Here is a 26,579-nt window from a genome sequence, read left to right as displayed (position 1 = left end):
ATTTTCACAGCATTCAAAATTTTTTGTAGTTACACACTTAAAAAATATATCTTACATTTTTTGCCTTTTCACACTGTAACTGAATGAGGTAAAAGGCTTGTTAAAACCAAAATTTAACCATATCATTAAAGTGCAAATTAATGATAAAGAGTAAGAGTTGTGTGTAAGCTCCTCATAATCCATCTTCAGTCTACCTAGCACTCATAAACACAGTTAAGGTCTTTTTTCCTGTGTAGTAGGGAAATTATATTAACCCATAGTTAAAGTTTCTGAGGCTCTCTCAATTCTTGTTGCAGATAATAATCCAAACCCAGGGATCCTGGAGGACTATATAATTGAAAATTTCTTGCATTTAAATGTAAATATTGACATGGGCCCATAGGCACACCAATACAATGAAGCAGAAATGAAGATAATAGAAAAGTTTAAGTATTATATAATCCCCATAGTTATTAAAAACACCAGCACCACCAGCAGCAATGACAAAACCAGCAATAATAATAATAATAATAAATAATAAATAATATTAATAACAACAACAACAACAACAACAATAATAGTAATAATAATAATAATAATAATGCTGCATATTTTATATTATTTGAATATTTCACTTTTTTATATAAAAAAAGAATTATTTCATTCCATCATGTAGGATTTAATTATTTCACTTTATGTACATCTGTAAGGTCTTCTAAATGAAACCAAGGGTAGAAAGGAAAAACAAGTGCATATGAGTGCTTACAAACAGATAAGGTAAATAAGATGCAAATTGTAAGATATGTAAGTACAGCTTTTATTTTGCTTGCCTTTTTGAATGTTCATTAAAATTTGGCTTGTAATGTTATACATGTTGGCTCAGTTAAGCCAGAGCTATTTGCTCCTTTTTACTGCTATGCAGCAAAGGAAAAATTGAGTCACCTCTGTTTCAAAAAGTCATTTGATGTTGGTTATTGGTGAGTCGTTTGTGTGCAAATACATGTAGGAAATTCTTGTGTCTGGCCCATCCCTTGGGAAGTAAGGCATGATAGTTCAGTGGAGAAAGGACTGCACTGGGTGCAGAGGAAAGTGCCAGGTGTTCCTTCCCCTCTTTTTGTTCCTGAAAGTGCCAAAGTTTGTCTGATTGAGAGGTATGTGCTAGGGGCCAGGGGGAACTGTCAAATTCTAAATCGCACTTTTTGCAAGAGTCTTTGCCCACACCTGAGATTAGGTGAATTGAAAGAGATTAGAAGGAAAATGTCCCTCTCTTGTTTGTTTACACTGCTGCATTTGACAGCATTTTGGGCACCATCAATTCTCCCAACAGAGTCAAGTTTCTCTGACTGCTTGTGCAAGTGCTTTCACACAGCATGAGAGGGGAAAACCATTTTCTAGCACAAGTGAAGTGCTTCAAAAAACACAGGCACTGTCAGAGGCAATAAATATTCTTCATTCTTTGAAGAATACTTGTAGTACTGAGAGTACTGATTGCTTTGTGGTAATCCCTGTCTTAGACACACACACAAACAATTGCTAGTATACTTAGAAGTATTATTCATATGTATTTTGTTCCTCCTGCAAATGTACTGTGACAAACTCTCCCCTGCTGAACTGTGAAAATAATATATTGCACCATGTGCTTTTACGTTTGTGTATTTCTCTGAATCAGCAATTCTACTGTAAATATAGTAGTAAAAATACTCTATTAAAATAATGTAGATACCTTTAATGTACAGGTGATGAATCATCTTATTCCAAGAAGAAATTGCCATTTGACTACTTTTCTTTGCTTCCTGGAAATACGATGAAGTGTGCTTTTTAATATGTGTGCATGCATTAGAGTGCCTGTCAAAGACAGTGTAAGCCTGTGTTTTAGAAGGATGTCCCTGAACTCTCCCCATGAGTGAGCAAATCCAGGCACTGAGAGCTACTGAATCACGTTCATAGAAGCAGGATCGGAAAGACCAAACTGCTCATTCATTGCTTGCAAATATAAATACTCTGTTAGCTATCAACCAGCTGAATTTCTCATATGTAATCTTATACTTGTTTCCTTCTGTTTAGCAAATTTGATCATCCCCACATTCTGAAGTTACTTGGTGTGTGTCTGTTAAATGAACCTCAGTATCTTATACTGGAGCTGATGGAAGGAGGAGATCTACTTAGCTATTTACGAGGAGCCAGAAAGAAAAAGGTGAAGACTATATGAATCATATTTTTAACCTGTAGCTGCCCAAAGTTTATCAGTTTTTCCCTTTCTAAAAGTCCATGCTGATATTCAGCTTTACTTGCAAGATCTGACCTGGCTTATCCTTAACACCCTGGGGCCTCAGTGTTCAGGGCTGACCTTGCAATCAGTGATGCTGTGAAGAAGATTGAATGGCATTAGATCACTGACCAAAATTGTGGTTTCAGTCATGAGATGTCTGCTGATTTCTCACTGTGAAAATCATATACTGTCCTTTTGAAAGTGGTAATAAATAATGGTGGTCATGTGTGTGTTTTATTAGGAATCATAGAGGGGTTCTTTTTTGTCTTTGGATAACAACAGTATCCTTAATGTGAGAGGCATAGTCCAAGCATATAAGAATACACTGTCCCTGTGCCTTTATCCTCAAATTCTTTAGAAGGAAAGAAAAGAATAAAGAATAAAAAACTTCAAGTAAATTTTTCTCCAGTTAGTGTGTGGATTAGGAATATTGATGGTATGGCGTGAGGTCAAAATGAAATTCTATAGCATTATAGCAATTGCATAGTTCATTTACATAATCAGATCAAATCTTCAGTCAGTGTTGAATTCTACTGAACTGTATATACACGTGTTCCTATAGAAAAATATGTTACACTGATTAATACAGCAACAAACAAACCTGATCTGAAAGAGGGAGGAAATTTTCAGGGCCCTATTTCTTCCACAACTGTGAAGGTCCTAGGGCATTCTGAGCTGCAAAACAAACAGGATGTGTTCTCCTTCCTTACAGTGCAGTGATTTGGCAATTTACCCTTCAAAATAGCATTCACTCAATCGACATACAGAGATTTTGCACGTGTCCTTTAACTCTTTTGGAAAAACCCTATACATTTCAAATGGGGAAATAAATTTCAATAAGGCTGTCATGCATGGGGAGTATGCCATTCTGAGCTGGTAAAGCTGGAAGAAATAGCTAACTTCTGTCTTTGTTTCTTGTAGCTCCAGAGCCCTTTGCTGAGAGTCACTGACCTCTTGGATATATGTTTGGATGTTTGCAAAGGCTGTGTCTATTTAGAGAAAATGCATTTTATACACAGGTACAGAACATACTTCCTGAGTCTTCCCAGGTTTGCCCACAGTACTGGGACTCATTATCTTACCCAGGAAAAAATGTCTAGAAAGATGTCACAATGTAACATGACAGGAGAGAGCACTGGAGTAAAATCTAAGGTTATGCTTTGCTGGCAAATATCACTCACAGCTCTCTCCCAAAATGGTTGGCTGCTCTAAGGTCTGAACCAAGGACTTACTGCACCTTACGCAAGAATCATACCCTGTGCAACAGAGAGAAGGACAAGTGGAAGATCCATGTACTGTCTTTGTCTGCCTAATGGGTAGCTTTAGAGAACATAGAGCCAGACTTTTCTCAGAGAGGTACAGGGAAAAGATGAGAAGCAACAGGCACAAATTACAGGAAAGGAAATTAGATAATACTGTTCACAACATCCCAGAACCATCACTGAAACAGGTTGTCCAGAAGGGCTGTGTCATCTCCAGTCTTGAAGATACGCCAAACTTAACTAGCTGAAGCCCTAAATTACTTGATCTAACCTTGGGACTGGCACTGCTCTGAAGAGAATATTGAGCCAGATGACTTACAGACCTGAGTTTTCCTGCAATGCTAACTCCATCCTCTTTTTTCTGCCTTACAAATCAGGGACTTGGCTGCTCGCAACTGCCTTGTGTCTGAGAAGGAATATGGACGTTCATCCCGGATAGTAAAGATTGGTGATTTTGGACTTGCCAGAGATGTCTATAAAAATGATTATTACAGAAAAAGAGGAGAAGGTCTACTCCCTGTCAGATGGATGGCTCCTGAAAGCCTTATTGATGGTGTCTTTACAAGTCGCTCTGATGTCTGGTGAGTTATAGCAGCCACAAAGCTGTGGCAATAACCATACTAAATTCTGAAGCAAGAAAATATTGGTTTAGGGGAGGAATTACAGGGTTGTATATTGTCGTCTCTAATAATTTTTAAGCTCAGGCAAAGTTTCTCCTAAGTGAAATTTTAAGGATCTAAAGAAATATTTGACACCATGACAGTATATTTCATGGACATATTACTTTATGCTTTGAGCTCTTTGGATTTTGTCTGGAAGGAACTAGTAGTGTCCCTCAAATAATTTTACAGTTGTACCAGGCCCACAGTGTGGTTTTTGGTTGATTGAGGAGTGAATTGATGGCCTGCATGCTGTTCTGTTTTGTTTTCCATTAGATTTATTGACATTTCCTTCCAACAGACAAATACTTTGCTCTTACAGTTTCACACTCTTCTAGTGACTTCTTTATTTTGAAGACCAGACTTTGCAGCATTGTCAGGGAAAGGTCACAGCACTTTTTTTGTGGAGGGTTGCTAAAAGTGTGTATTTGAGTGGCTTTGAGTTTATTGTGCAGAAGCTGAGACCCACTGTCGGGAGACATGGGAAAAAAAACCCAGAGTAAACCAGGTCCACGAAACCTGATATTCACACAAGTTTCGATTTCGGTGGCCACACATACTCAGCCCACAGGTCTTGTCCAAGTCCCCAGTGCCTCTACCTATCTATTTGACTGCTACTCTTGCACTATCTAAGAAAGTAGTTTAGTACTCTGTGCTAAACCAAAGGAGATGCTAATTGCTCCGCAAGTGGTACTTGGAAGAACTTGTCTTTCTCAATTTTAAATCACACCTCTAGAGATTTCAGAACACTTGTTTATATGAGGACATGCTCAACCTGAGTGTTTCTTGGGGAAGATGTGGGCACTCAGTGTCTTCTGACCTGCATCTCAGTGAGTCTGGGGAAGCATCTCAGTTCTACACATTTTTTTTAGCTATTCCAGAAGCTGGCTTAGGGACAAAGCCAAATTAAGTCTTACTCCTAATTTTTCTGAGTCTTATTCTTAGGTTAGACTCAATCAAACTGTTAATAAGGAGATTTCATGATGGCTATGGTTATTAATTTTTATCTTTTTTTTTTTTCATGGTGTTTCTCAGGGCTTTTGGAATACTAGTGTGGGAAACATTGACTTTGGGTCAACAGCCATATCCAGGTTTCTCCAATACAGAAGTTTTACACCATGTACGATCAGGAGGAAGGCTGGAATCTCCAAACAATTGTCCTGATGACCTGTAAGTTAATTTTATTTAAATGTTGTTGATAATATTTATAAGAATCAAGAGGCTTTTTTGCCAGTTGGTCATCATTTTGAAGGTTGGTCATGCCCATGAAGAGCCCAACATCTTCCACTTTTGTTTCCAATAAAACTGGCCAATGTGCTACTAATTCATCCAGTAGACCAGCCTGTGAATAAGAATTTAAGGCATGGATCTGGTAGTAGTGTGGGAACAGGCTGAGAGTACCTGAAGGTACTGGTTAGAAGTTAAGATGGCTGTAAGAAAGATTTTACTGTTCTCTGTACATCATGTGCCTGTGACTGTGGATAAAACTCTCTTTCTTAATGGTAGATGCAGGAATAGGCTTATATTAGAACATATGTGAAAAATAAACTAAGCCCTTTCTAGAGAGAGCTCAAAAAAGCCAATAAGAAAAGCTGAAGCAGTACAGGAAAAGGGAAGTCTGCACCTCTGGTTAGTCTTTAGCTGGGCTGGATAAGTAAATACTTCAATTACTGTTTGTGTCTTAAGCACAAAACTCAAGTTTAATTGCAAAATTCTTGCAATTAACAGAACAAGATAAATACATCCAGAGGATCAAACCTGTACTGATTATAGAGGTGTATAAAGAAGGAAGCAGAACATGAGCTTAACAATCATTCAGTATTGTCTAGCTTCATGTCTCAATTTCTTTATCACCCACTCAGCAAAAGCAGTCACAACAATGCACATGACAGCTGGTCCTACAAATAGGATAGGCTACTGAAAGTCAACAATTCTTACTCCCAGGGCTGAGGAAAAGACTTGAGAATAATTCTGTGATTGGCAAGCCAGTACTTCCATGATAGATCTTACACCAATACCTATGTTCTGAGCTTAGGAGAGGGTGATTATTTATCATTATGTAGATATAGCTGAAAAACCACGTTAGCAATAAAAACACAGAAAAACCCCAAACCAAGCTTTAGCACTTGGAGGAACTGAAGAACTGAAGAGCTTCGAATTTTATTTTAATAACAGAGGGAGAACTGGAAGTCACAGAAAAAATAAGTCCAAAGAAATTTTAATTGCAATATTTTCTGCTGAGAAAGGTTTCCTCAAAAAATTTCCAATATCTGTCCTGTGAATAAAAAAGTGCAGGAGGCAGCTATATGCACATACTAGTCTGACATTCAAACTTAAGCAAAGGCTCATAAATTACCTTAAAATGAGTGACTTGATCTTCAGAAAAACCAAGAAAACTTTGCTTGAAATAATTTGTAAGGTCCTGGATCTTGAATTTAGCATAGCAGATAGGTCTCACATACTCCTGTGCCTGTTGTAACTTGTAGGATCAGTGCCTAATAGTAGTTTTTGAAAGCCAAAGTGCTGATGAGCTTAGACTCTTGTACCATCTTTTATCTCATTTGGTGAACACTCAGCACCTGCATGCAGCTTCTGTCAGTAGGTAAACAGCTTTTTGATGCTTTGCTAGGTCATTAATGGCATGCCAGGATTCTTGACATTCCTGCTTCCCTCCTTGTGGTTTTGAACCTGCATCAGGACATCAGCAGTCAGTAATTGTCTCCTCAGCACTTTGGCTTGCTCATTATCATTTGACAAAACAAACCATCACTGATAGGAAGAGAGTTCAAAGGCCAAAGTACTTCAGCTGAGAAGTGTTTAGGAATCTGTGATAGGCTTACACTGCAAGTGCAAGTAGGGCTGGTACAGAAGACTTAGGGTGTAAAAGCATGAAGGAAGTGGGTTGTTTGTTTGGTTTTTTCATTTGGAAGGGGGAAAAATTCTTCCCCTTGCCTCCATAAGTTGTTACTCCAGAAGCTAATCACCTGCTTTTCCCCAGAGAGCTGTGGCTAGGTAAAGCTTGTTAAAGAATTGAAAAAGGATCTTGGGGATGTATAAATGAGATACATAGATTGAAACATGAATTAGATCTATGAATGTAAATACATTTGCAGCCAGAGATCCACATCTGGCACAGCCACGGGGTATGAGGCTTGCATGCAAGAGAATGCCAAGGTTTAGACTGAACTGAGCTAATTTAACAAATCCTCAAAGGTTGTGGATTACAGTCTGGAGAATTTGTACAAGCATCAGGATATTTGCTGACTTGAAGTTGCAGTTTCAGAAATGCTCAGTCCTCTGCAAACTTATGCAACTGACTTTGTTAAGAAATTTTAGTTTGGTAACTAAAAGCTTTTTGCCATTTGTTTCTGGCAATGATCCCCTGGAGGGATTAAGAGAGTGAGAGAGAAGGCAGCCTTGCACAGAATGCATCAGGTGAAATCAGGGGCTCTTTATCATGACAAATTTTCTCATTTTCTAAGAAAATCATGCATCAATTGTATTTCTCATTTCATGTGAGAAAAGAATTGGTAATGCCTGTAGCTTCTGTGCAGTATAATACATTTCAGGAATGTTCACATTCTGCCTCCAATATCAGATACTGAATATTAGTTCTTTGCTTTTCCAGGCTCTCAAATTCTAACCAGCCCCACATAAGCAGCTCTGTTGGACATTTGGTTGTTGACCCCAGATAAAACACAGGTGTGAAGTGTGGGTTAGTATGTGCACATCTAGTGTAAAGGTTAGCTCTTGAACCTAACATAAACCTTTAGCTAATGTTGTGTTTGGAACTGTCATTTTTTATTTCTTCCTGACAGGCTTTCCCCATGAAGTAGGGGAATCCTCTGGGTCTCTTTCTCATGTTGAAGTGATGCATTATTTGCTAGCCCATGTTTGGCTTCCCAAAAATATAGGAATATGTTCAGTCTGTCACTTACATGTATCTTGGCATGTTAAGCAATCTTTCTCTCTCTTGACTGGTCTCATACTCATGCATTTCTGAGCTAATGAAAATTTGTGCCATATGACTTAAAACTTTGGATGTCACAGCATGCCTCAAAAGCCAAATGACATGCCACAAATAGCTGTACATGTAAAATATGCAGATACATTCTGAGAGAGCATGAAAGTTTTTGTCATTAGAAACCTAAAGCCTATCGGAATTAAACAATTAGTGAAAAATACCAGTACTGATATTTTAAGCCAATCACCAAGTAATTTGATTTAGGAAATAAAAACATGGAATATAATTAAAATGAGAAAATTACAGTACTGAATTACAGTTTTGGCAGAAGTTAATATCCTTATTGCATAGCAAAACTGAATGGATTTATAAAGCAGATTGTCCAATAAAAAATAGTTATTTAGAAAGGCAGAGATTTGTCATAGGAAACAAAACAAAAAACTTCATATTCCACACTTGCTATGTTCTTGTTTCATAAATGAAAAGAGGGTAAATTTAGATTGCATATAAGAAAGAATTATTTTACAATAAGGGTGGTGAAACACTGAAAAGATTGCCCAGAGAAGCTGTGGATATCCCATCCCTGGAGCTGTTCAAGGCCAGGTTGGGTGGGGCTCTGAGCAACCTGATGTAGTGGAAGATGTCCCTGCACATGGCTGGTGGGTTGGACTAGATGATCCTTGAAGGTCCCTTCCAACCCAAAACGAGTCTATGACTTTGTATCATTTCCTGGTTTTTTCTTGGTCAGTGGCTGGCTGTTTCTTCCACAAGGCTCTGCTCATGAGAGCCCAAGTGCGAACCTGATGAAGCACAGCAACTGAACTCATGTTTATTTGCCCGGATATCCGACCAACAAGCATGATCAGAAAGAAGATTGTTTGGCTTCTAGCATTGAAGGCTGGAATTCAGTGTGACAGACACTTTGCTGGCATCGGAAGGAAAACCAGTTATTTAACCTTATTTTGAGACCTATTCAGTCCTTTTTCTTCTATATTTCCAGTGTCATGAATAACCAGTACACCTGAAAGTAAGCAGATGAAGTGATTCAGAGTGTTAAGAAGCTAATACCACTTTTAAAATTCTTAAAATGGATTTTCAAAATTTCATAGAATCCTTTTGAAGGAAACATAATTATTCTGTTCAATTTGAAAAACACAAGAATACAGGTTGATGAAAAGTGGCTTTGAAACAAATTTTCTACTCACATTCTCACTTGACACTAATATTTCAATGAAAAATACTGTTGAAAAATCAGAAGTCAAGTGATTCCTCCCAGCTGTCACTAAGGGCTTTTTAAGATGTCCAGTTGTGGTGAAGGACAGCAGTCATCTTTTTAAGACGGATAAGTGAGGATCTGAGCAAGCCAATTCATTTCACATAACAGATTAACGCCTGGTATCACATAGCAGCAGGTCTGGGAAGATGTTTGTCAGGGGAGGGTTTGAACTTAAGGCTTAGAGGTAAATGCTCCACATTCCAGATGCAGCTTCCTGAACCAGCCTTTCATTGACTGCTCTCTGGTTTTGAGACCTCTTTCCACTCCCAACACTTAGCATGTCCAGGTGTTGGCTGTGTTTTGGTTTTCAGCATGTCTCTCCCTGGCTTTTGTAGGATTTGGTTTTGTGTAGCATAAACTCACCTTGAGCAAGGAATAAAAACCAACCCTATCATTTAGACAAACAGGAGGTAAATTTTCCACTAATGGTAGTGATAGTGCTATACAAGCTATGGGCTGGAATCCCTGCACCCATAGGAATTTCATACCATTTTTGCCTTTGGAAAATTTATTCCTATTTGTTTTGGTCTGGGGGTAGAACTTGAAATTAACTCCCCATGTGCTGAAGGGTTTGCTTTGAACTTCTTCTGAATGTGAGGTAGCTTGTGTTGAAGGAGGATTAAATAAGTTGAAAACTTCAGGTTAATTTCTGATTTTACACTTCCTTTTTTTGTTTTTTTAAATTTTTTTCTGCGAGAGAATTTCCTCATCTACTTTCTTAGAAAGTATTCCTGACTTCTTCAGTCAGAGTAGATGTTCATGGCAAATGTATGTTTTTGTTTAATGCTATATCTGCTTCCAATCTCAAAAAATATCCATCTTTGAAAAATTAAAATATTTTATAGTAATTATTCTCGACTTTAATTTTATCTTTAATTTGTTTTTCTTTGTCTCATGATGATAATCTCTGTACCACACAGAAAATTTTGAGGCCAAACTTGCTTCCCAGATGTTTTATTGTAAGTGTTGAGATGAGTGACTCTATTATCATTTTAGTTTGCATTTAAATTTTTTTTCAGATGTGATTTAATGACAAGATGCTGGTCCCAAGAACCTCATAACAGACCTACTTTCTCTTGTATTCATGACAAACTGCAAGAGATAAGACACTCTCCACTGTCCTTCATCCACTGCCTTGAAGACGAGGAGGCATCAACGGGAGTAATCAATGAAGCTTTTGAAGGTGAGTCTGGGCCAGCACCCGCTATTCTTGCGGCCTCTGCCCTGTAAGCTAAGTGCTTTTCATTGCATTTGTCACTGCCTCAAATTCTCTGGCTGTTACATGGAAACAGCAAAGATTTACCTCTATCATACTGAACTTGTAAAGATTCATTCCGTGCCTGTGAGGAACAACGATTTAGATGAAGGATGTGTAAGATCACCAAGCAAAAAGGCCCAAATGAGGTTGTAATTAAGCCTGACGCACAGAGATATCCAATTTACATCTGAATTCTTGGTAGTTCACAACCCTGTTCCGCTAAAACGGATGCCTAAGTTCCTTGCAGAACCAGGAGAGCTTTAGAAGGCTTCTAAAGATGTAGAAATCTGTCCCAATTTCAAAGACATCTATGCCCTATCCATAATCTAAACATGGCCATTAGGCACCTCCTCTAGGACTACTGACTCAGCAGCCACCTGCAAGGGAGCCATAATTTAGGCACCCTAGTAAGGTAGCCTTTATGCAAGCCCAAACTCTGATCGATTCAGGTGTTGCCTATGCTTTGCACACTGGGAATGAATAAACTAAGTGATGTTAGGGAAGACATACTTAAGATATGGGACACAACAAAGCTCAGTTATATAAGAACATCATTAAGGTTGTGAGGACAGGAACAAAGAAAAAAGGCAATGCTAAATTTGAAGTTGTCTGTGTAACTGGGATGTAAATAATCTAAATATGGAAATGAACATCCTGGCTGGGCCAGACTAGCAATCTATTCACATCCTGCAGTAATTCTTGACTAACTAAATATTGAGAAAAGTGAACAATATTAGTAAACAATGTGATCTTACATCTACAAAAAGAAAGTTTTTTATCAGTTGAAATATTTCAGTTTTGTTTCACAGATTATTTTTTTCATTTAATCTATTTGCATGCTATGGTTTTATAATGAAAAATATTGAATGGTAAAATAACTACTTTCAATTCTAGAAAAACCAAACCTGACTGTTTCTAAAATATCTAAAGGGTTCATTTTGGAGGTGATTTTTTGTGGTTTTCATTTTTCCCTTCACAAATTGTTACTGAACTAGTAACTCACCCTGGTTCACAAACAGTTTTGATACTTCAGTACTTCATGTTTTCCTAAAAACTTCCTGATCCATCCCAGGAATGACACAGTACTCAATTACACAACTAACAGGCATTTTTCTTCACGACACTATCTATATTCAATTAACTGGCATTGTCTAATTGTCACTTAATTTGATATTTTGCTAATCTTTATCATTTGGTGAAGATTTACAAATGTCAGTTTATTTCCATTGTGGTTTCTCTTTATGTCAAATCCAGCCTGTTCATGGCATGTTTGCATTACAAGACTAAAAACTTTACAAAGACATGAAAGGACCAGCACAGATAATCTATAATTTCATGCATTTTAACAGCTGATTTTGCACCCTTATGCTATAATGAAGTACATTTTACATATAGTATAATTCTTTAGTTTCTTTAAGGGTATCTTAGCTCTCAATAATGGCATTCAGGAAAGAGATACTTAGTCTGGCACAAATGTAAGCCTGGCATTAGCTCAGGAAAGGACTACAGCCAATTAATTAGGCACTATGCCCAAGCTAATAGGCCTTACATTTTGGATGGACTTTATCTCACCTAAATGCAGCTGTCTACAGGCTAGGAGCCTCGTCTGGGATACTCTTCTAGGTAGCTCTGCAGTCAGAAGCAGAAAGTGACAGCTCCTGGTTTTGGGTATGTTGTATCACAGCAGGAAAGGGGTCACCAAAGGAAGGTGACCATATCTTCACTGATGATGGCTGGCATCCAGGTGACTTGCCGTATTTAATTTAGTTCACATAGAATCACAGGGTGGGTGAGACTGGAAGGGACCACTGGAAGTCACCCAGTCCAACATCCCTGCTCAAGCAGGGTCCCCCCAAACACGTTACTCAGGATAGTGTCCAAACTACAATACCTCAGCTATAGTATCTCAGACTACATGTTTAATTTTCGGATGGCTACAGGAGCACAGCATCCACTGGACACAGGGCTGTACCGACTCTATTGCTTGCACCCACTCCTGAGCTAGTTTTGTTTCCTCACTTAGACATCCCTTCTCTGTGTTTCCTAACTCCACAGGCAACAGAGACATGAAAACTAACAGAGTTAAGAAGTTCTTGTGGCATTACATCAATATCTGTCAAAATCTTTAGTAGGGCTGAAATTTCTGGAGAAACCTAGCTTTCTGCTGCTTGGAATTGGGGAAAGGGGCTGGAAGATTGGTTACTGTGTTTGTGGTGGAATACACCTGGCACAGATGTAGCATGAAAGAGTTTTAGTTTCAGTGCAAGTCTCTGCTTAGCATGTGTCAGATAAGCCTGATCTTTCTCCATCTGTTAACTTGCTCAATCTAAGCAAATAATTACTCTCACTGTGATGACAAACACATATTCTTAGTGTAAGAAACATTATTTTGCCAAAATTTCAGGTTCTGCCACACAGCAGAGGTCATAGAAAAAAAGCCATTGTTTTGTTTATTTTCCGGGAACAAAAGTTGCATTCTTAGAAATTACCAAGTTGCAAAGGAAAACATGGATTGAGGCTTCCATGAAAAGTGTCAGTTTGAAGGATAAAAATTTGAAAAAAATCACTTTAGTGCAGAAAATGTGGTAGTATAATGGACTTTAAGGGTGGTCTTAATAATAGCTCTGTACTCCATAATGTAATTTTAGTCAGAGAATCTGCTGACAGCAGTCACTTTTAAAATCAGACTCCATTAAACCTATTTATAACAACTTGGTAAAATCTGGCACACTGTGGTAAGCAGGGCACTTCAGTGTAGGCAGAGCTTTGGCCATCAGAACTTCTACTTGGCACACTCTCTTCCTGAGAGTTGGACCATTCTCCATCAGCTGTTATGTTCCCTCTTCTGGCTTCCTTTCATTCTTCCCTTCCCATAGGTTTTGCCCAGGTGCTGTTGCCACAGACCCATTGCTGGATCTGCATTGGGAGAAGACAAATCAACTGTTTTCATGCTTCCACTCAATATTTTCATGCTTCAGTTCTCAAAAATCCTTCTTAACTTCTCCTCAGGATAATTTGGTGATTCTCATATAGGAAATACCCTCCAGGAAACAGGGTAGCTTGAATTTTATTCATCTACATATCATCCTTCCATTTAAAAGGCTATTTTAAAAGACTAAACACTTGACTAGCTCTTTACATGCATAATGCCATACTAATTTTCCTGTATATTTATAATTCACCTGTAGGTTATCTCTCTCTTTCCCCAAGCACAGTCTTAATAAGCCCATTAAAATGTTATTCTGTTTACTTGATTGAAGCTCTAGAGTCCTTGTGATGTCTTACTGTTGCTGAATTTTCTGATCAAGGACATGTCCATGTCAATTTTCTGTAGCTCTCCAGCCTTGAATTAATTTGACAGTTTTTCTGCCTGCCATGTAAATCTCATACAGTGGAATTCAGTAAGACCTGGGCTCCAGAAGTCAGATTGATTTAAGCAAGAAAAGTCCATTCAGGTTCTCTTTGAGTTTCCAGGCTAAAATGTGTGCTCCACTATGACCCTGTCAAAAACAGTTTGGGGCATGGAATATGTCTCAGACTGTAATTTGTAACACATTGTATAATAAGTTAGTGATTTTTAAAATTTGTATTCATTTCTAGCTGGGATTAAGTGAAGTATTTCTTGTGTTCATAGCAATAGTAGAAAGATGACAGCCAAAATAAATAATCCAAAAGTCTGTTCCATGATGGATCGTCCTCGACAATATTTTCCAAAAATGCTACGCGGTCATTGGCCTTTGTGCGTAATAAAACTCCAGCCATGAGCCTCCAGCCAAGAAATGCTTGCTCTCACCGGGTGACCTAGTTTCAAAAGAAAGAGACAAATGTCAAGCAAAGTGAAATTACATGCCTCAAAATAGCTAAGATACTTAGCCTTACAGGGAATCATACATCTTCCAAATTCTGTTGAGTCTTACCTACCCATGGCTAGCCACACTTCTAGCAGGTCCATGCATGCTGTTGGTGATTTTCATTGGTGGGAGAGCTGAAAAACATTAGATTTTCTCAGTAACATTAATGCCAGTGCAGTATGACACAGAGATGGCAAGTGTGGGTAAACCAATACAGACAGGCTGCTAGTGGACCGCATGCTAGCAGGATAGCATGGGGATGGCCAAAGGGGCACATGCTGTGTTCTAAAGCAGGCATCAAGTGTCAATAAACACGCCTGAGCAATACCAGCACCTCCTGGCACTGCTGCATTGGAAGGGAGGGAAGCAAACTCAGGATCAGGGTCTACAGGTTTAGATTTTTTCCTTCTTGCTCTGACAGGCTTTCCCAAGACATTGATTTTGGGCTTAAAGTAGCAGTAACAATATTTATTTGAGTGAGGGCAGCACTATCCAGCTGGAGGATAGTGAGACACCAGTGGGTTTTGAATTCAATGGGAATTTTCTGAGCACAGGCCCTGTCCCCAGAGTTCCCATTCATTGCTGAAAGAAAGTCTGCTCTTCCCCCACTTCCAAGAAGCGCAGCATGCTAGAAGGACAGGCCTGCATTGCTGTAAAAATAACTGGACCATCTATTTTCAGACATCAGTTTTTACATTTGCACATATAAGACAGCAATATAGCTTTTCAGGTCCCTTGAGTGCCCCTTTACGGATGGAAACACCTGTTTGATTTGGCAAACGCCTTTCCTGACATCAGACAACTGGGCATTAAGCAGCTGGAGAGACTTCTTGCCTTCATGACCTAGAAGGACTATTCTTATCAGGGCTACTCCTCACAATGCCTTTTGGACCTATATGGAAAAGATGCCTAATTGCTCAGAAAAAAAAGCTCCTCTGGCAAGAGGAGATGCCAGGCAGTTGGAGAAAATCCAGGATAAAAGACTAAAGACTCAAAAGAAACATATTTTCCCTCAAAACCATGATTTTTAAATATATCCTAAACTGGATATATTGCTTGAAAAATATGGCAAGGTACAAGAGTTAGAATTTAGTAATGTTTCTTTTTTTCATTTTTCTCTCCAAAGTCAGTGTATTTATTTCTTCAGCTGTTCAGGTACTTGCTAAAACTGTAATTTGTATTTTTTTAAAATCTCTGTGCAAAATTTTGCTCTGAGAGGACTTGATATTAAGGCTAGAATCAGCGATTTAATCATTAATTATATGTTTGTATTCTGTACTGGCTGAGTACCTGTTTTCTGTTGCCCATGAAAGGGTCATCAGTTTATTTTCCTAAACCAAACCACCTTTTAAAAAGTACTCCACACACCCCTCTGAATGTAAAATAATCGCTTGGACAAATGGAAGCTTCTCCAAAGCAGATGTGGTGATAAGCAACATTTTTAGAACTTTGTATCTAGTCTCCTTTGTATTTTTCTGAAATTCAGTAATCCTCTTCCCCTCTTAGCTTAGTGAGTGGCTGACCCAAAGCCTGCAGAGGTCAGAGAAAAGGCTGCTTCCAAAAAAGAGTGAGTGGTTGCAACACTGCAAGTAAAGGGGGCTTGGTGGTGTAATCATTTCTTATTTGTACTCCAGACAAATGGTGTTTGATTCCAGAGAGTGCACATGAGCCATATGATGCTGCAAGTGAAGTCACACCAACACTTTGCCAGAGACCAAAAGAAAAAATCAGATGGTGTAAGACTGTAAGAGCTGACATTGGTGTAGACAGATGTGGATAGGAATAGGCAACTAAAACATAAAAACTCCATTTACACTTGGCGTCTAGGCTGTTTGACAGACACCAGAGACTTGTAGACATATTCAGGGGATGTTGATGTGTAAAGGCAAGGATGTGGATTAAGCATCTCCACAAAGCGATTCATTCCTCCTTTCTCTTTTGACTATAAAGACAGCCTAGGCAAATTGGGCATGTAAGACCTGGGTGGTTAAGACTTGGTAAAATGAATCCTGCTTTGTTACCTGGAGAAAGGGAGTGCTTTCCTATTTTTATAGCCTTACTGCATTGCAGCAAATGTGGAACTGGGTTTTTTTTGTGCATTTATATTACAAATTTTAATAAACTAGGCAAGAAACAGGTTTATATCTGTAATTACTAGGATACAGAGATTTCAGTACAGTTCTCTAAAAAATAAATTAAAAATAAAAAGAGAGGAACTGCATCAAGCAGATTAGTGCAGGGGAAATGTAGGGTGAACAAAATTCTCACTTTTAATACCTTTAGTGTCTGACAGAATAGCAAAGCTCAGTGAGTCACCCTCAAACCATGCAAGATCATATGCTTCATTAGGCAGGAAACACAGATATATCTCCACTGATACATAATACAGAGTGGAGTATTAAAACGGATATATATTTGTTCTATTTATATTCTTACTGGCTATGCGCAGAAACTGAAACACAGCTCCTCCAGCTCCAGGTGGACATCAGGTATCAGGAAAATACTCCCTACACAGGAGCTGTCTCCTTGAGCTAACCAAAACGGCTGAGGTAAAGAAGTCAAGGTTCAACAGCCACTGTTTTCACCCTTAACAAAGATATGTCAGCAGGTGTTTCTCTCAAATGTGTTTGCTGTGGGGTATATCTTTTATCCATGCCAGTAAGTCAGCCAGTCTCTTGTTTACTGCCACATACATTGTGTAGCAGTGACAAAGGACAGAGTATGTATGAGAAAGAGCAAATGTGGCTGGACTTCTAAATACCTTACCATACTGAAGGTGCTAAGCATCATATGGGATTATGTCACCCGGAATTAGTAATGTCTCAGGCTGGCTACTTAGCTGGTGTAAATTGGTGGCACCCCACTGGTTTCAATGGAACTTCATTAATTTATGCTAGCTGAGGGTCTGGCCCTGAAATAGCTGTAATATAAGATCAGCATCTCTAGATCAGTTTATTCAGTCTCAACCAATCAGCTTTTCTACTGACATTCTTTCTCTTCTTAAATGTTGCCACCTTCTTGAATTTAAAGACCAAAACCCCCTCATCTGCTTATCAAGACATCACAAAAATTTGCACCCTTCCAGGCAGGACTTCAAAACATGTTGTGAGCCCCCAGAGTTTACCAAGCAGGCAAGAACAGGCATTCTGCGATCGTGAGGCAGGACCCACAGCCCGGCTCCGCACTGCGGCTGCTCTGCCACAGGAAACAGCCAACTGAGGTGCTGGGATGAGGAAGGGGAAAGCATAGATTTTATCAGGTCAGGGCTGGTCTTCTCAGAGGAGGCTAAGCAAGCAAACTCTATTCCTTTTTGGTATGAGTCAGGCGAACATTGTTTCATGTGTCAATTAATGTGGGGCTCTCTACAGCAAGCTTCTGCCTATCCCTGGAGAAAGATGTTGTAATTAATTTACCTGCAGTTTGGCTCAGATGTGCTTTATGCACAAGTTCTAAGCACAAGCTTTAAGCTTTATCACAGCTCTAGTAAGAAAAGTGTTCAGCAAGTTCAAAGCCACGTGCATTTAGGACCTGAGACGTGTCTGTGCAAGTACAATGCTGAGCTTTGAACTTGCCATTTTAGCTGTAGGAAGCAACATTTTACAGCACAGAGCTCAGTGGGGCACTCCTCAAAACAAAGTTGTACAAAGCTCTGGACTGACAGAGCAAGCCTGCCTCGTGCCCTGAAGTAGGTTGTTTAAAGCAAACCTGGGTAACTCTACACTATGCAGTAGTTCTCAGCATAGACAACCCCTCAGAATTCAAGCCTGTAGAGCTGACTTTCCGGCACGACTTCAGATTTCATGAAGGTGCTCCTTGGACGTCTCGGGGTGTTTTGTTGACTCAGCCCAGCTTTGCTTGTGAAATCTGAGGGGATCACATCACATGGTTTATCCTGCATTTACTCACGTATAACCCAGCATGACTGTACATCAATCAACTAATTTTAGCGATGTTAAAACTGAAAAGAAAATAATGATATCTCATAAATATACTGGCCTGCCTCTCCACTCCTGTTTCTCTCTATCTTCCTTCAATTTCGTAACATTTTTTGTGAGGGCCTTCCGAAGATTATTCAGAATTCCCTGAATTGACTTATGGCTTCCCAGGGTGCTGATGGTGCTTCTAGTCCTGACATTTCTGGTGGAATTTCACAACATATCATGAATTTTTTCTTCAATTGCTCATTTTTAGTATTTTCTGTCTCCATCCATTCTTCTGCTCCAATTAAGTGAGCAAAAATAATTTGCTTGCTTTGCTGACTTACATAACAGTCAAGCATTGTACTATATAACTTGAGATCTTTGTGTAGCTTTGTCTTGTATAGCAGAATGGTGCTAAGCTTTCATCAGCGCTTAACATTGCACTAAGAGATGACTCAACAGAGAAGGAAAGGGCACTTCCAGTCAAAAATGTTACAGTCAAAGTGGCAATGTATCTTACACGTCATGTCATAGGAGAAAGGTCATCAATATTATATTCTTCCTCCATCATTGGATATGATAAGAATATTCTGCAAAAATCGTATTTTTGCCTTATTGCATTCCCACAGCTCAAAAAGTAAAACCAAGACCCAAGTGTTTGATTTTTTAGCTCTTTTTTTTCTGTAATGAGAAACACAGTGGCGCATAAGCTGAAAAAGGATTATAAAATTTTATATATTCTGTAGTTCTTCAGACCTGTTGGGGAAAGAATTAGTAATGTATCTATATATCTGGTAAAAATATCTCAGTGACCTCATACTCACATTTGTGTAAACATCACCTCATCAGTTCCAGATACTTATACAGGAAACAAATCTGAATGCTCCTCTAGTGTTCTATACTTAGGCAGGTCAGCCGGCATATGTCTGGTCTGTAAATACCCAGTTTTACTTGGGTCCTTATTTTAAGATTTCCCTCTTAAGAGTTTGCTGCAAATGTCCCCTCAGCATTTGCCTGTGTGCCCTTTCCAAAGCAACTTGTCCCTGAAGGTTGCCATTAAATTAAACAAAAAAAAAAAAAAAACAACCCAAACAACTGCAAAGAAGAGCTGAATTGGTTGGTAAAGGCTTAGTTGGAGCTGAATTACTAAATATGGCCATAATAGCCCTGAACTGACAAAGTGAGTATCAAATGATTTCTCATTGCTGTCAGTCACTGTGGTATGTGACCACAGTTTGCTCTGTGTCCCAAACCCCATCTTGCTAACAGGTTTCTAAAATCAAAATTTTCTTTCAGGCTTTTCCTGATAATATTTCCTATGCTAATGGACTGTAGCATGTGGAATAAATTTCCAACTTTATAGCTTGGGGAGATGTGTGATTATAGTGACATAATAAATTGTATGTTGCCTGGTGGAATAGCACAATCCTTGTGATTTCTTTGAACAGATAACCCTGAATGTCACATGCTTATTTTTTCAGTTATGAAGTAAAATAAGGAGAGAGTGTAACAAAAGAATGTATACATTACAAAAATAAATGCAAAAAATAGTATCAGTTACAGCTTGAGCGCCTAGTGAACAATTTTTATATTTTTAAAAATTTATATCCCCTGCAAAAAATTTCAAGAAACTATGTATATGTGAACTGTATCAACTTAGGGAAAATGGAAAATTTTTTAAAATGTGAAAAACACAGTGGATTTCCAAGTTTAAGCTTCTGGAAGGGCAGAATACTAGAGAGACAGAAGTCTAGACTAGTCCTCTAGAGAGATAGTATATAATGATTTTGTAGATAGAAAACTGCCAATGTTACAGAACTCTTTAGCAGTATTATTAGCAGGGTTACTACAAAGGTTCAGATTAAAATAATTTTTGCTTTATGCTTCTTTACAAAGAAAAGAAGAAAGGCATGCATTCATGACAGTATTGCTGCCTCTGGAAGTATGAACACTGATAAGCAATCTTTCCCAAGTGATTTACTTAAAGTTCTGGTCCACACAGACAATAGCAGAAAATAAATTTGAGTCATCATTCTTATGAGGTCACTAGACCAACTTTCTCCAACAGCTGTCTGATTTTGTTTGCTTTCTAATACTACATGTATATTACTGGGCTGTTGTATTTTTTTTTTCTTTTATTTTTAAAAATATTTTTCCCTTTTGTTTTCTTTTTTCTTTTTTTTTCTTTTAATGCAGATAATGATATCCCATGTGCAGATTCAGACAGTGTTCTTTCAGCCACACTAATGGAAACAAGGAATCAAGAGGGCTTAAATTATTTGGTACTAGTCAAAGAAGGCAACCCAGATGAAGAAAACATCAATTCTGCTGAAATTAGTTAAGTCTGGTTACCACTGTTTATGAGAGTGAAAGAAGAGAAAAAAACTCTTCAAAGAAGACAAAAGCCGAGGAAAATATTCTGCATGTCATCATATTTACAGATATGTCTGAAAAAAAATGCAACTCTTTAATAAAACAACCAGAAAACATAATAAGGTGCTGAATGTTGTGTATCAGGATAAGACAGTGATTACATAGTCTCTGATTTTTTTACATGTTATGGTTTGGATGCTTCACAAGATATAGTTTAAAGCAAAAAGACTTGTATCAGTCAGTAAGGGATTTTACTGTGGTATTAAGTTTATGCAATTACATATGCCTCAGGCACAAGGCAGCCCTTCCAAAAAGGGAGTACTGGTATGCTGCTTTAAAGAATAGACTAGCTTGTTCATGAAGAAAACCAAACAGTTGAAGCCTAGCTTCACTGTGCACAAACAGGATTTTACAAACTGAAAAAAACAACATAAATACCAAACTCCAAATCAGAAAGCAGCTGAAGAAATGTGACCAGGTTGTCCACTGCTGCGGGTGGTCTGTTTCCCTAATTAATTTAAACAAATGCTTGCAATCATCTTGCATATTAAGTTGCAATTGATCTGACAGTCTGGACAGACCTGTTTTCTTACATTTCTTCTCCTTTCCTTTATGAATGTTCATCATCCTTGTTTATTTTTTATCATACTGGGTGAAAGGAGGTATTCTTCCTTGGTGTGTTTGGAGATAAACTCAAAGTATATAATAAAATTTTGTACAAATAATTATTGAATAAAAGACAGCAATAAGCTTTTTCTAACCTTTCATCATGAGCAGTAGTTTGCAAACTAACAGAGCTGTTCACTGACATCTTTCAGGAAGCTAGAAACATGCTATAATTTTATGCAAATATTTGATAATGGGGCACACTGGAGAGTAGTAAAGGTTTTGATGTCAGAATGTATACATTTGTAAGAAGAAACTCCACTGCAATCAAGCTTCAAGAGTTTCTTAAATGGAGATTCAACACAGATAAAAAAAAAATGGAGTCTCAACATTTTACTAAAATGAAATAAATTCCTAATTTTGAATTAGGATTCTTCAAAGTCCCTGAAAAACTCTTTCAATAATTATATAAATATTTTTCTTCAACTAGAAATCACTGTAAAAGACAGATTTTGCTAATAAATACAATTGCAGCACTTCACTATGCTCACCAGACCATGAGCAGTGGATAAACAAACAAATACTGTTTTATGTTTCCTTCCTCTTCGAGTGCTGCTTGATTGGTTGTACAGTGATTCCTTCCATTTCAGTAATTCAGAAATTACTAACATTTGCTAACCTTTGGCATGTGGTGGCCAGAAACCAGGAGGATCCCTTTTCTGTGGCCACCACACCTGAATGTGTTCTGTGTGCATAGTTTGACTTAAGTCAAGAAGACTGCTCAGTCAGCTTTTTCTTTACCAAGAGAAACCTTCAATCCTCCCAAAATTTTGTCAAGACAATACCTTTCACAGGCCTCATAAGCACCTGTGATGTGATAGCCCAAGTCAATTCAATTTTGTGTAGGTCTACATTAAAAAAGAATCATGGAAGATCCTGACCAACATGTGTAAACTGGGTTAGTGGGAAAGATGAGCATCAGTGACAGAGAGCAGTCAGGAGTAATGCCCTCTGGGTCTTGAAGCAGTCAAAAATAAACAAAGCAGCACAGAAGGAAAAAGGAGACGGTTCACATTTTGTAGGTGTTGAAAGGCAAGCCTAGTTTTAATGAAATATTTAGCGCAGCATGATGAAAAAAAAAGTGTCACGTTTAATACACTGCCAATAAATTAAACCTTAGGATATTGACCAGTGATCTATGCCTTTTGTACCTGATAGTATGAAAAATGTATTGGACGGGATAAAAAATTAACTTATTGATCCAAATTTGAGGATTCTGTTCTATAACTTGTTGAATTCAGTGGAAGACACAATACCTACCCTCCCCAGTAATTGCAATCATCTGAGTCATGCTCAGTGATGAGCTCTGAGCATGGCCCTACCCATACACTGGCCAAAACTCCATTGTTCTCATTTTCCTGCCTTAGAGAAGTAAGCATGCAAATACAACTATTCCAGTGAGTTGTGGTAAAGCTGAATTTTATGCAGGCAAACAGCCTCACTTGCATCTACCCATGATTCTACTTGAAGAGAGTTTCTTAATCTCTCCTATTTCTGTATCACCCTTCTTACACATCTTCATTATTTCACCTTCTCTGTCTTACTGAAATGTTGCTTCATCTCTTCATTCAAACTCTTCTTGAAGATTCCCATTTTTTTTCAGCAACACTTATTCACCATCAGGAGGTCACTTCTTTCCATCCAGCAGACAGGTCTGATGGCAGTTTTTGTGCTATTTTTTGACAGAGTAGGAATGAGAATGAAAGACCTCTTAAACACATTCTCACTTGGATGGGGAAATGGTTACTACCTGGCCTGTGTTTACCTCTAGTTTTACCTCCTCCTATCACAGATCAAGGGAAAGAGTCAAGAAACCCTTGAGTTCAAATGTCTTGACTTCCATGCTACAGATTTTAAATAAGTATAGATGGATTTAAAGGTGATAACATCATTTAAAGGAAATAAATGTTTATCAGAAAGATTCTATGTGAGATAAGAGTAGTATAAGGCAATGCGGACCCAGTTTTCAGCTGCTGTAAATCAGGTTAGATATGTTGAGCTAAGCTGATGTACAGCAGTATAAAAACTGTCTCCAAGTGTTTCGCTTAAATTTGTCCTGAGACAGGTAGACCTATGCCCAGCCAGTTTCTAAATAAAAGAGGACTAATTTCTTTAAGTCCCCTCCATTTTATTGCTGAGCATGACATTTCATGGCATGGAATATCTCTTTGGTTAATTTGGGTCATCTGCCTGGTTGTGTCCCCTCCCAATGTCTTGTGCACCCTCAGTCTATTCACTGGGGAGGAGGCACAGTGTGAGAAGCAGAGAAAGCTTTGATTCTGTTCAAGCACTTTTCACCAATATGTAAAATATTACTGTGTTATCAGTATTGTTTTGCTTGAAAATCTAAAATACAACACAAGATGAGCTGCTGTGAATAAACTCCAACCCATTAGAGTCTCTAAGCTGCTGGGAAGAAGAGACATGTGCTCCTAGGCACTGATCAGAGATGCCCCAGGTGAGTCTCTGGGCCATACCTAGTTCCTGTCTCAGGCTCTTCGGTATTCCTTGATGCCAGCCCAAACACTGAGTAACAATGGTGAGCATGCTACACACATGATGCCACACACACAACCCACAAGTGCTGGGCTCCCAAATGGCCATGGCAGAACTGAGCTGTGCTTGGATAGACATGGGTATATCGTGTGTCTGTAGCTGGTTTGTCTAGAGACTTGACATGCATATGAAAGGGTGAAAAATATTCTACTTCTGCCTATGATTACAATTTCCTACAACCAAACAAAAAATGCTGTGATGATTAATTAATGCTTGCAAATTATTTTGTAAATGTGAAGGGCTATGGCAAATGTTACTGATTTACTATGGCAGAATTTTCAGTCTTCTGAATTTTAAGTCTTTTCACTTCAGGTCTACCACAGGTGCATTTTATCAGTGCATTTCTGTTTTTCAGGGTTGCTTGCAAGAGCTTTTGATCCGGCACATACTGATCACCAGAGCTATCCAAAACCTGTATATCTCATGCTTTCTATTTGGGATCCATGATCAGGATACTATGAAAGAAAAACAATGGTTTATGACAAGAATATTCTTATTAGATCAAAGATAAAATTATGGAAATGTCCCTGTAGCTGAGAGATATGTCAGGCTCTAGCAGGATCATTCTCTGTTTCCTATGTGCCTCAGAGGGAGTGCCCAGTGACATAAGCTGTGGGAATGTGGCTGTCAAGAGGTCTGAATGGAAAATTTATACAGCTTGAAAGGATGATTTGTTGAGATATGAAAAGCAAAAGATGTCCTTGGTTTTATCACGTTGGGCAGAAAAACTTGGGATGTCAAGACGATTTCTTTGCCTTTTTTATATTTAACATTCAGGTCTCATCTTCTCTGGGAGACTTTGCTGTCATTCATTCAATGGCATCATCACAGGATTTGGGAAACTTAAAAATTACCCCCAGAAAAGCAGAAGGTTGTACAGCTACACTGCTAACGCAAGTTTTTTTTTTTTTTCTGTTAGTCTTTGTTACCTGCAGAAACTCCTAAGTAGTGAGGACAAGAAAGGCAAGGACTAAGTTCACCTCAGCCTAAGCTGTCTGAGAACCTCAAGCCAGGGTTCAGCACTGAGACTAAAGTTGTTGTTGCTCAGCTTTCCTGGTACCCTACGTAACAGAGTCTAGTAACACCCTCTGGATCACAATGTCCCTCAAAATTTGCTTCTCTCACCACGTGTATAGAAGGGCACAAATATCCTGACAGCAGAGTCACTGCACCCTTGCTTTCCACAATGATTTTCAGCAAAGAAAGTTTTACCGTCTATTTGACTTGACTAATGTCTCCAGGTTATTTCCTCTTTTTTTAAAATTTTCCTTGACATATGTGGCATGCTGTCTGTGATGATTTGAGTCCTCAGGTGTGGCTTTACTGAGCATAACCAGGTGAAATTGATCCTCTTTAATTTGGGTTTAGGACTATGCATTTTAATGGTGAAAACAAGCTTTAGATTCAAATTTAACTCTTTCTACACAAAGCTGATATTAATTCAGCTAGACCTGAAAATGAATGTTGCAGAAAAGAATGTCTGTAAAATAGCCCTGGCAGGTCCATTAATGGTTAAAAAATTCTAACTCACTTTCATTTAATTAATTCTTGAAAATCTTTGTTAGACACACACTTCTAGTTGCAGAAGCTTGCAAATCAGCTGGATTTTTTCAAACAATCATGGCTCTATTTATAATGACACTTAGCAACTCTAACTGATATTATGTTTTAATTCTAAAAAATATCCAGAAATCCAGGGTATCAAAGCCAAGTGAACATGCCAAAATATTGTTGTTATTGCTACTGACATAACTGATACTGCTGTATAAATAACCTTTTTTTATGATGTGTTAACTTCTTTGTATGACATCTTCAGTTTGGAGGATATTCAGCGCTGCCTTCTATCTTTCACTGTAAGGCCAGAGTTGTAAAATAACCACTCCCTGTTTGAATATTAATTCCTTTTGTAATTCTGTTGACATAGCTGGATTTTCTTTCTGGGATAGAATAGAATCATTTAGGTTGGAAAAGACTTCTAAGATCATTGAGTTCAACTACCAACCCAGCAGTTCCAAATGCACCAGTAAACCATGTCCCTAAGTACCATATTTACACATTTTTTAAGTACTTCCAGGGATGGTGACTCCATCACTTCCCTGGGCAGCCTGTTCCAAAGCTTGACAGCCTTTTTTGAGAAGAAATGTCCTGTAAAACCCAACCTAAACCTACCCTGGTGCAACTTGAGGCTGTTTCCTCTCATTCTGTCACTTGTTACTTAGGAGAAGAGAGAGACCCCCACCTCCTTACAACCTCCTTTCAGGTAGTCATAGAGAGGATAAGGTAACTCTTGAGCCTCCTTTTTTCCAGGCTAAATAACCCCAGTTCCTTCAGCTGCTCCACATAAGATTTGTGTTCAAGACTTCACCAGCTCTGATGTCCTTCACAGATTCACAGAATCAAGGTTGGAAATGATCTCCAAGATCATGGAATCCAACTTTTGACCAACCATCACTTTGTCAACTAAATCATAGCACTAAGTACTATGTCAGGCCATTTCTTGGACATTTCCAGGGACAGTGACTCTGCCACCACAGCAATCCATTCCA

General features: G+C 38.4%; 1 protein-coding gene and 1 long non-coding RNA gene across 5 annotated transcripts in view; one reads left to right on the top strand and one right to left on the bottom strand.

Annotated features, from left to right (window-relative positions):
- The window catches only part of ROS1 (ROS proto-oncogene 1, receptor tyrosine kinase), a 68,520-nt gene extending 47,707 nt beyond the window's left edge, over positions 1–20,813 (top strand). For 2 of the 3 annotated variants that reach the window (XM_068184320.1, XM_068184323.1), the window contains 6 exons: positions 2,044–2,173; positions 3,170–3,267; positions 3,888–4,091; positions 5,205–5,339; positions 10,429–10,592; positions 20,635–20,813. In XM_068184320.1, the coding sequence (XP_068040421.1) occupies positions 2,044–2,173; positions 3,170–3,267; positions 3,888–4,091; positions 5,205–5,339; positions 10,429–10,592; positions 20,635–20,780 (877 nt within the window). In that variant the 3' untranslated portion in view covers positions 20,781–20,813. Of the gene's footprint in view, positions 1–2,043; positions 2,174–3,169; positions 3,268–3,887; positions 4,092–5,204; positions 5,340–10,428; positions 10,593–12,722; positions 14,095–20,634 lie in introns of those variants that run through there. The other variant, XM_068184321.1, reaches the window with a different exon arrangement.
- Positions 14,239–15,453, bottom strand: LOC137470714 (uncharacterized). Of its 2 annotated transcripts, none has more exons than XR_010997212.1 (3): positions 15,270–15,453; positions 14,559–14,652; positions 14,239–14,468 (listed from the first exon to the last, which is right to left on the bottom strand). It is a non-coding gene; the product is annotated as an uncharacterized lncRNA (long non-coding RNA). The 2 variants fall into 2 exon arrangements; XR_010997213.1 differs by having other exon boundaries at positions 15,282–15,453.
- Positions 20,814–26,579: the final 5,766 nt, after the last annotated feature.

This window comes from Anomalospiza imberbis, chromosome 3 (assembly GCF_031753505.1).
Source record: "Anomalospiza imberbis isolate Cuckoo-Finch-1a 21T00152 chromosome 3, ASM3175350v1, whole genome shotgun sequence".
NCBI lineage: Eukaryota > Metazoa > Chordata > Aves > Passeriformes > Viduidae > Anomalospiza > Anomalospiza imberbis.
Note: the sequence above shows the minus strand (reverse complement) of the source record. Positions and strands in the feature narration are given on the sequence as shown.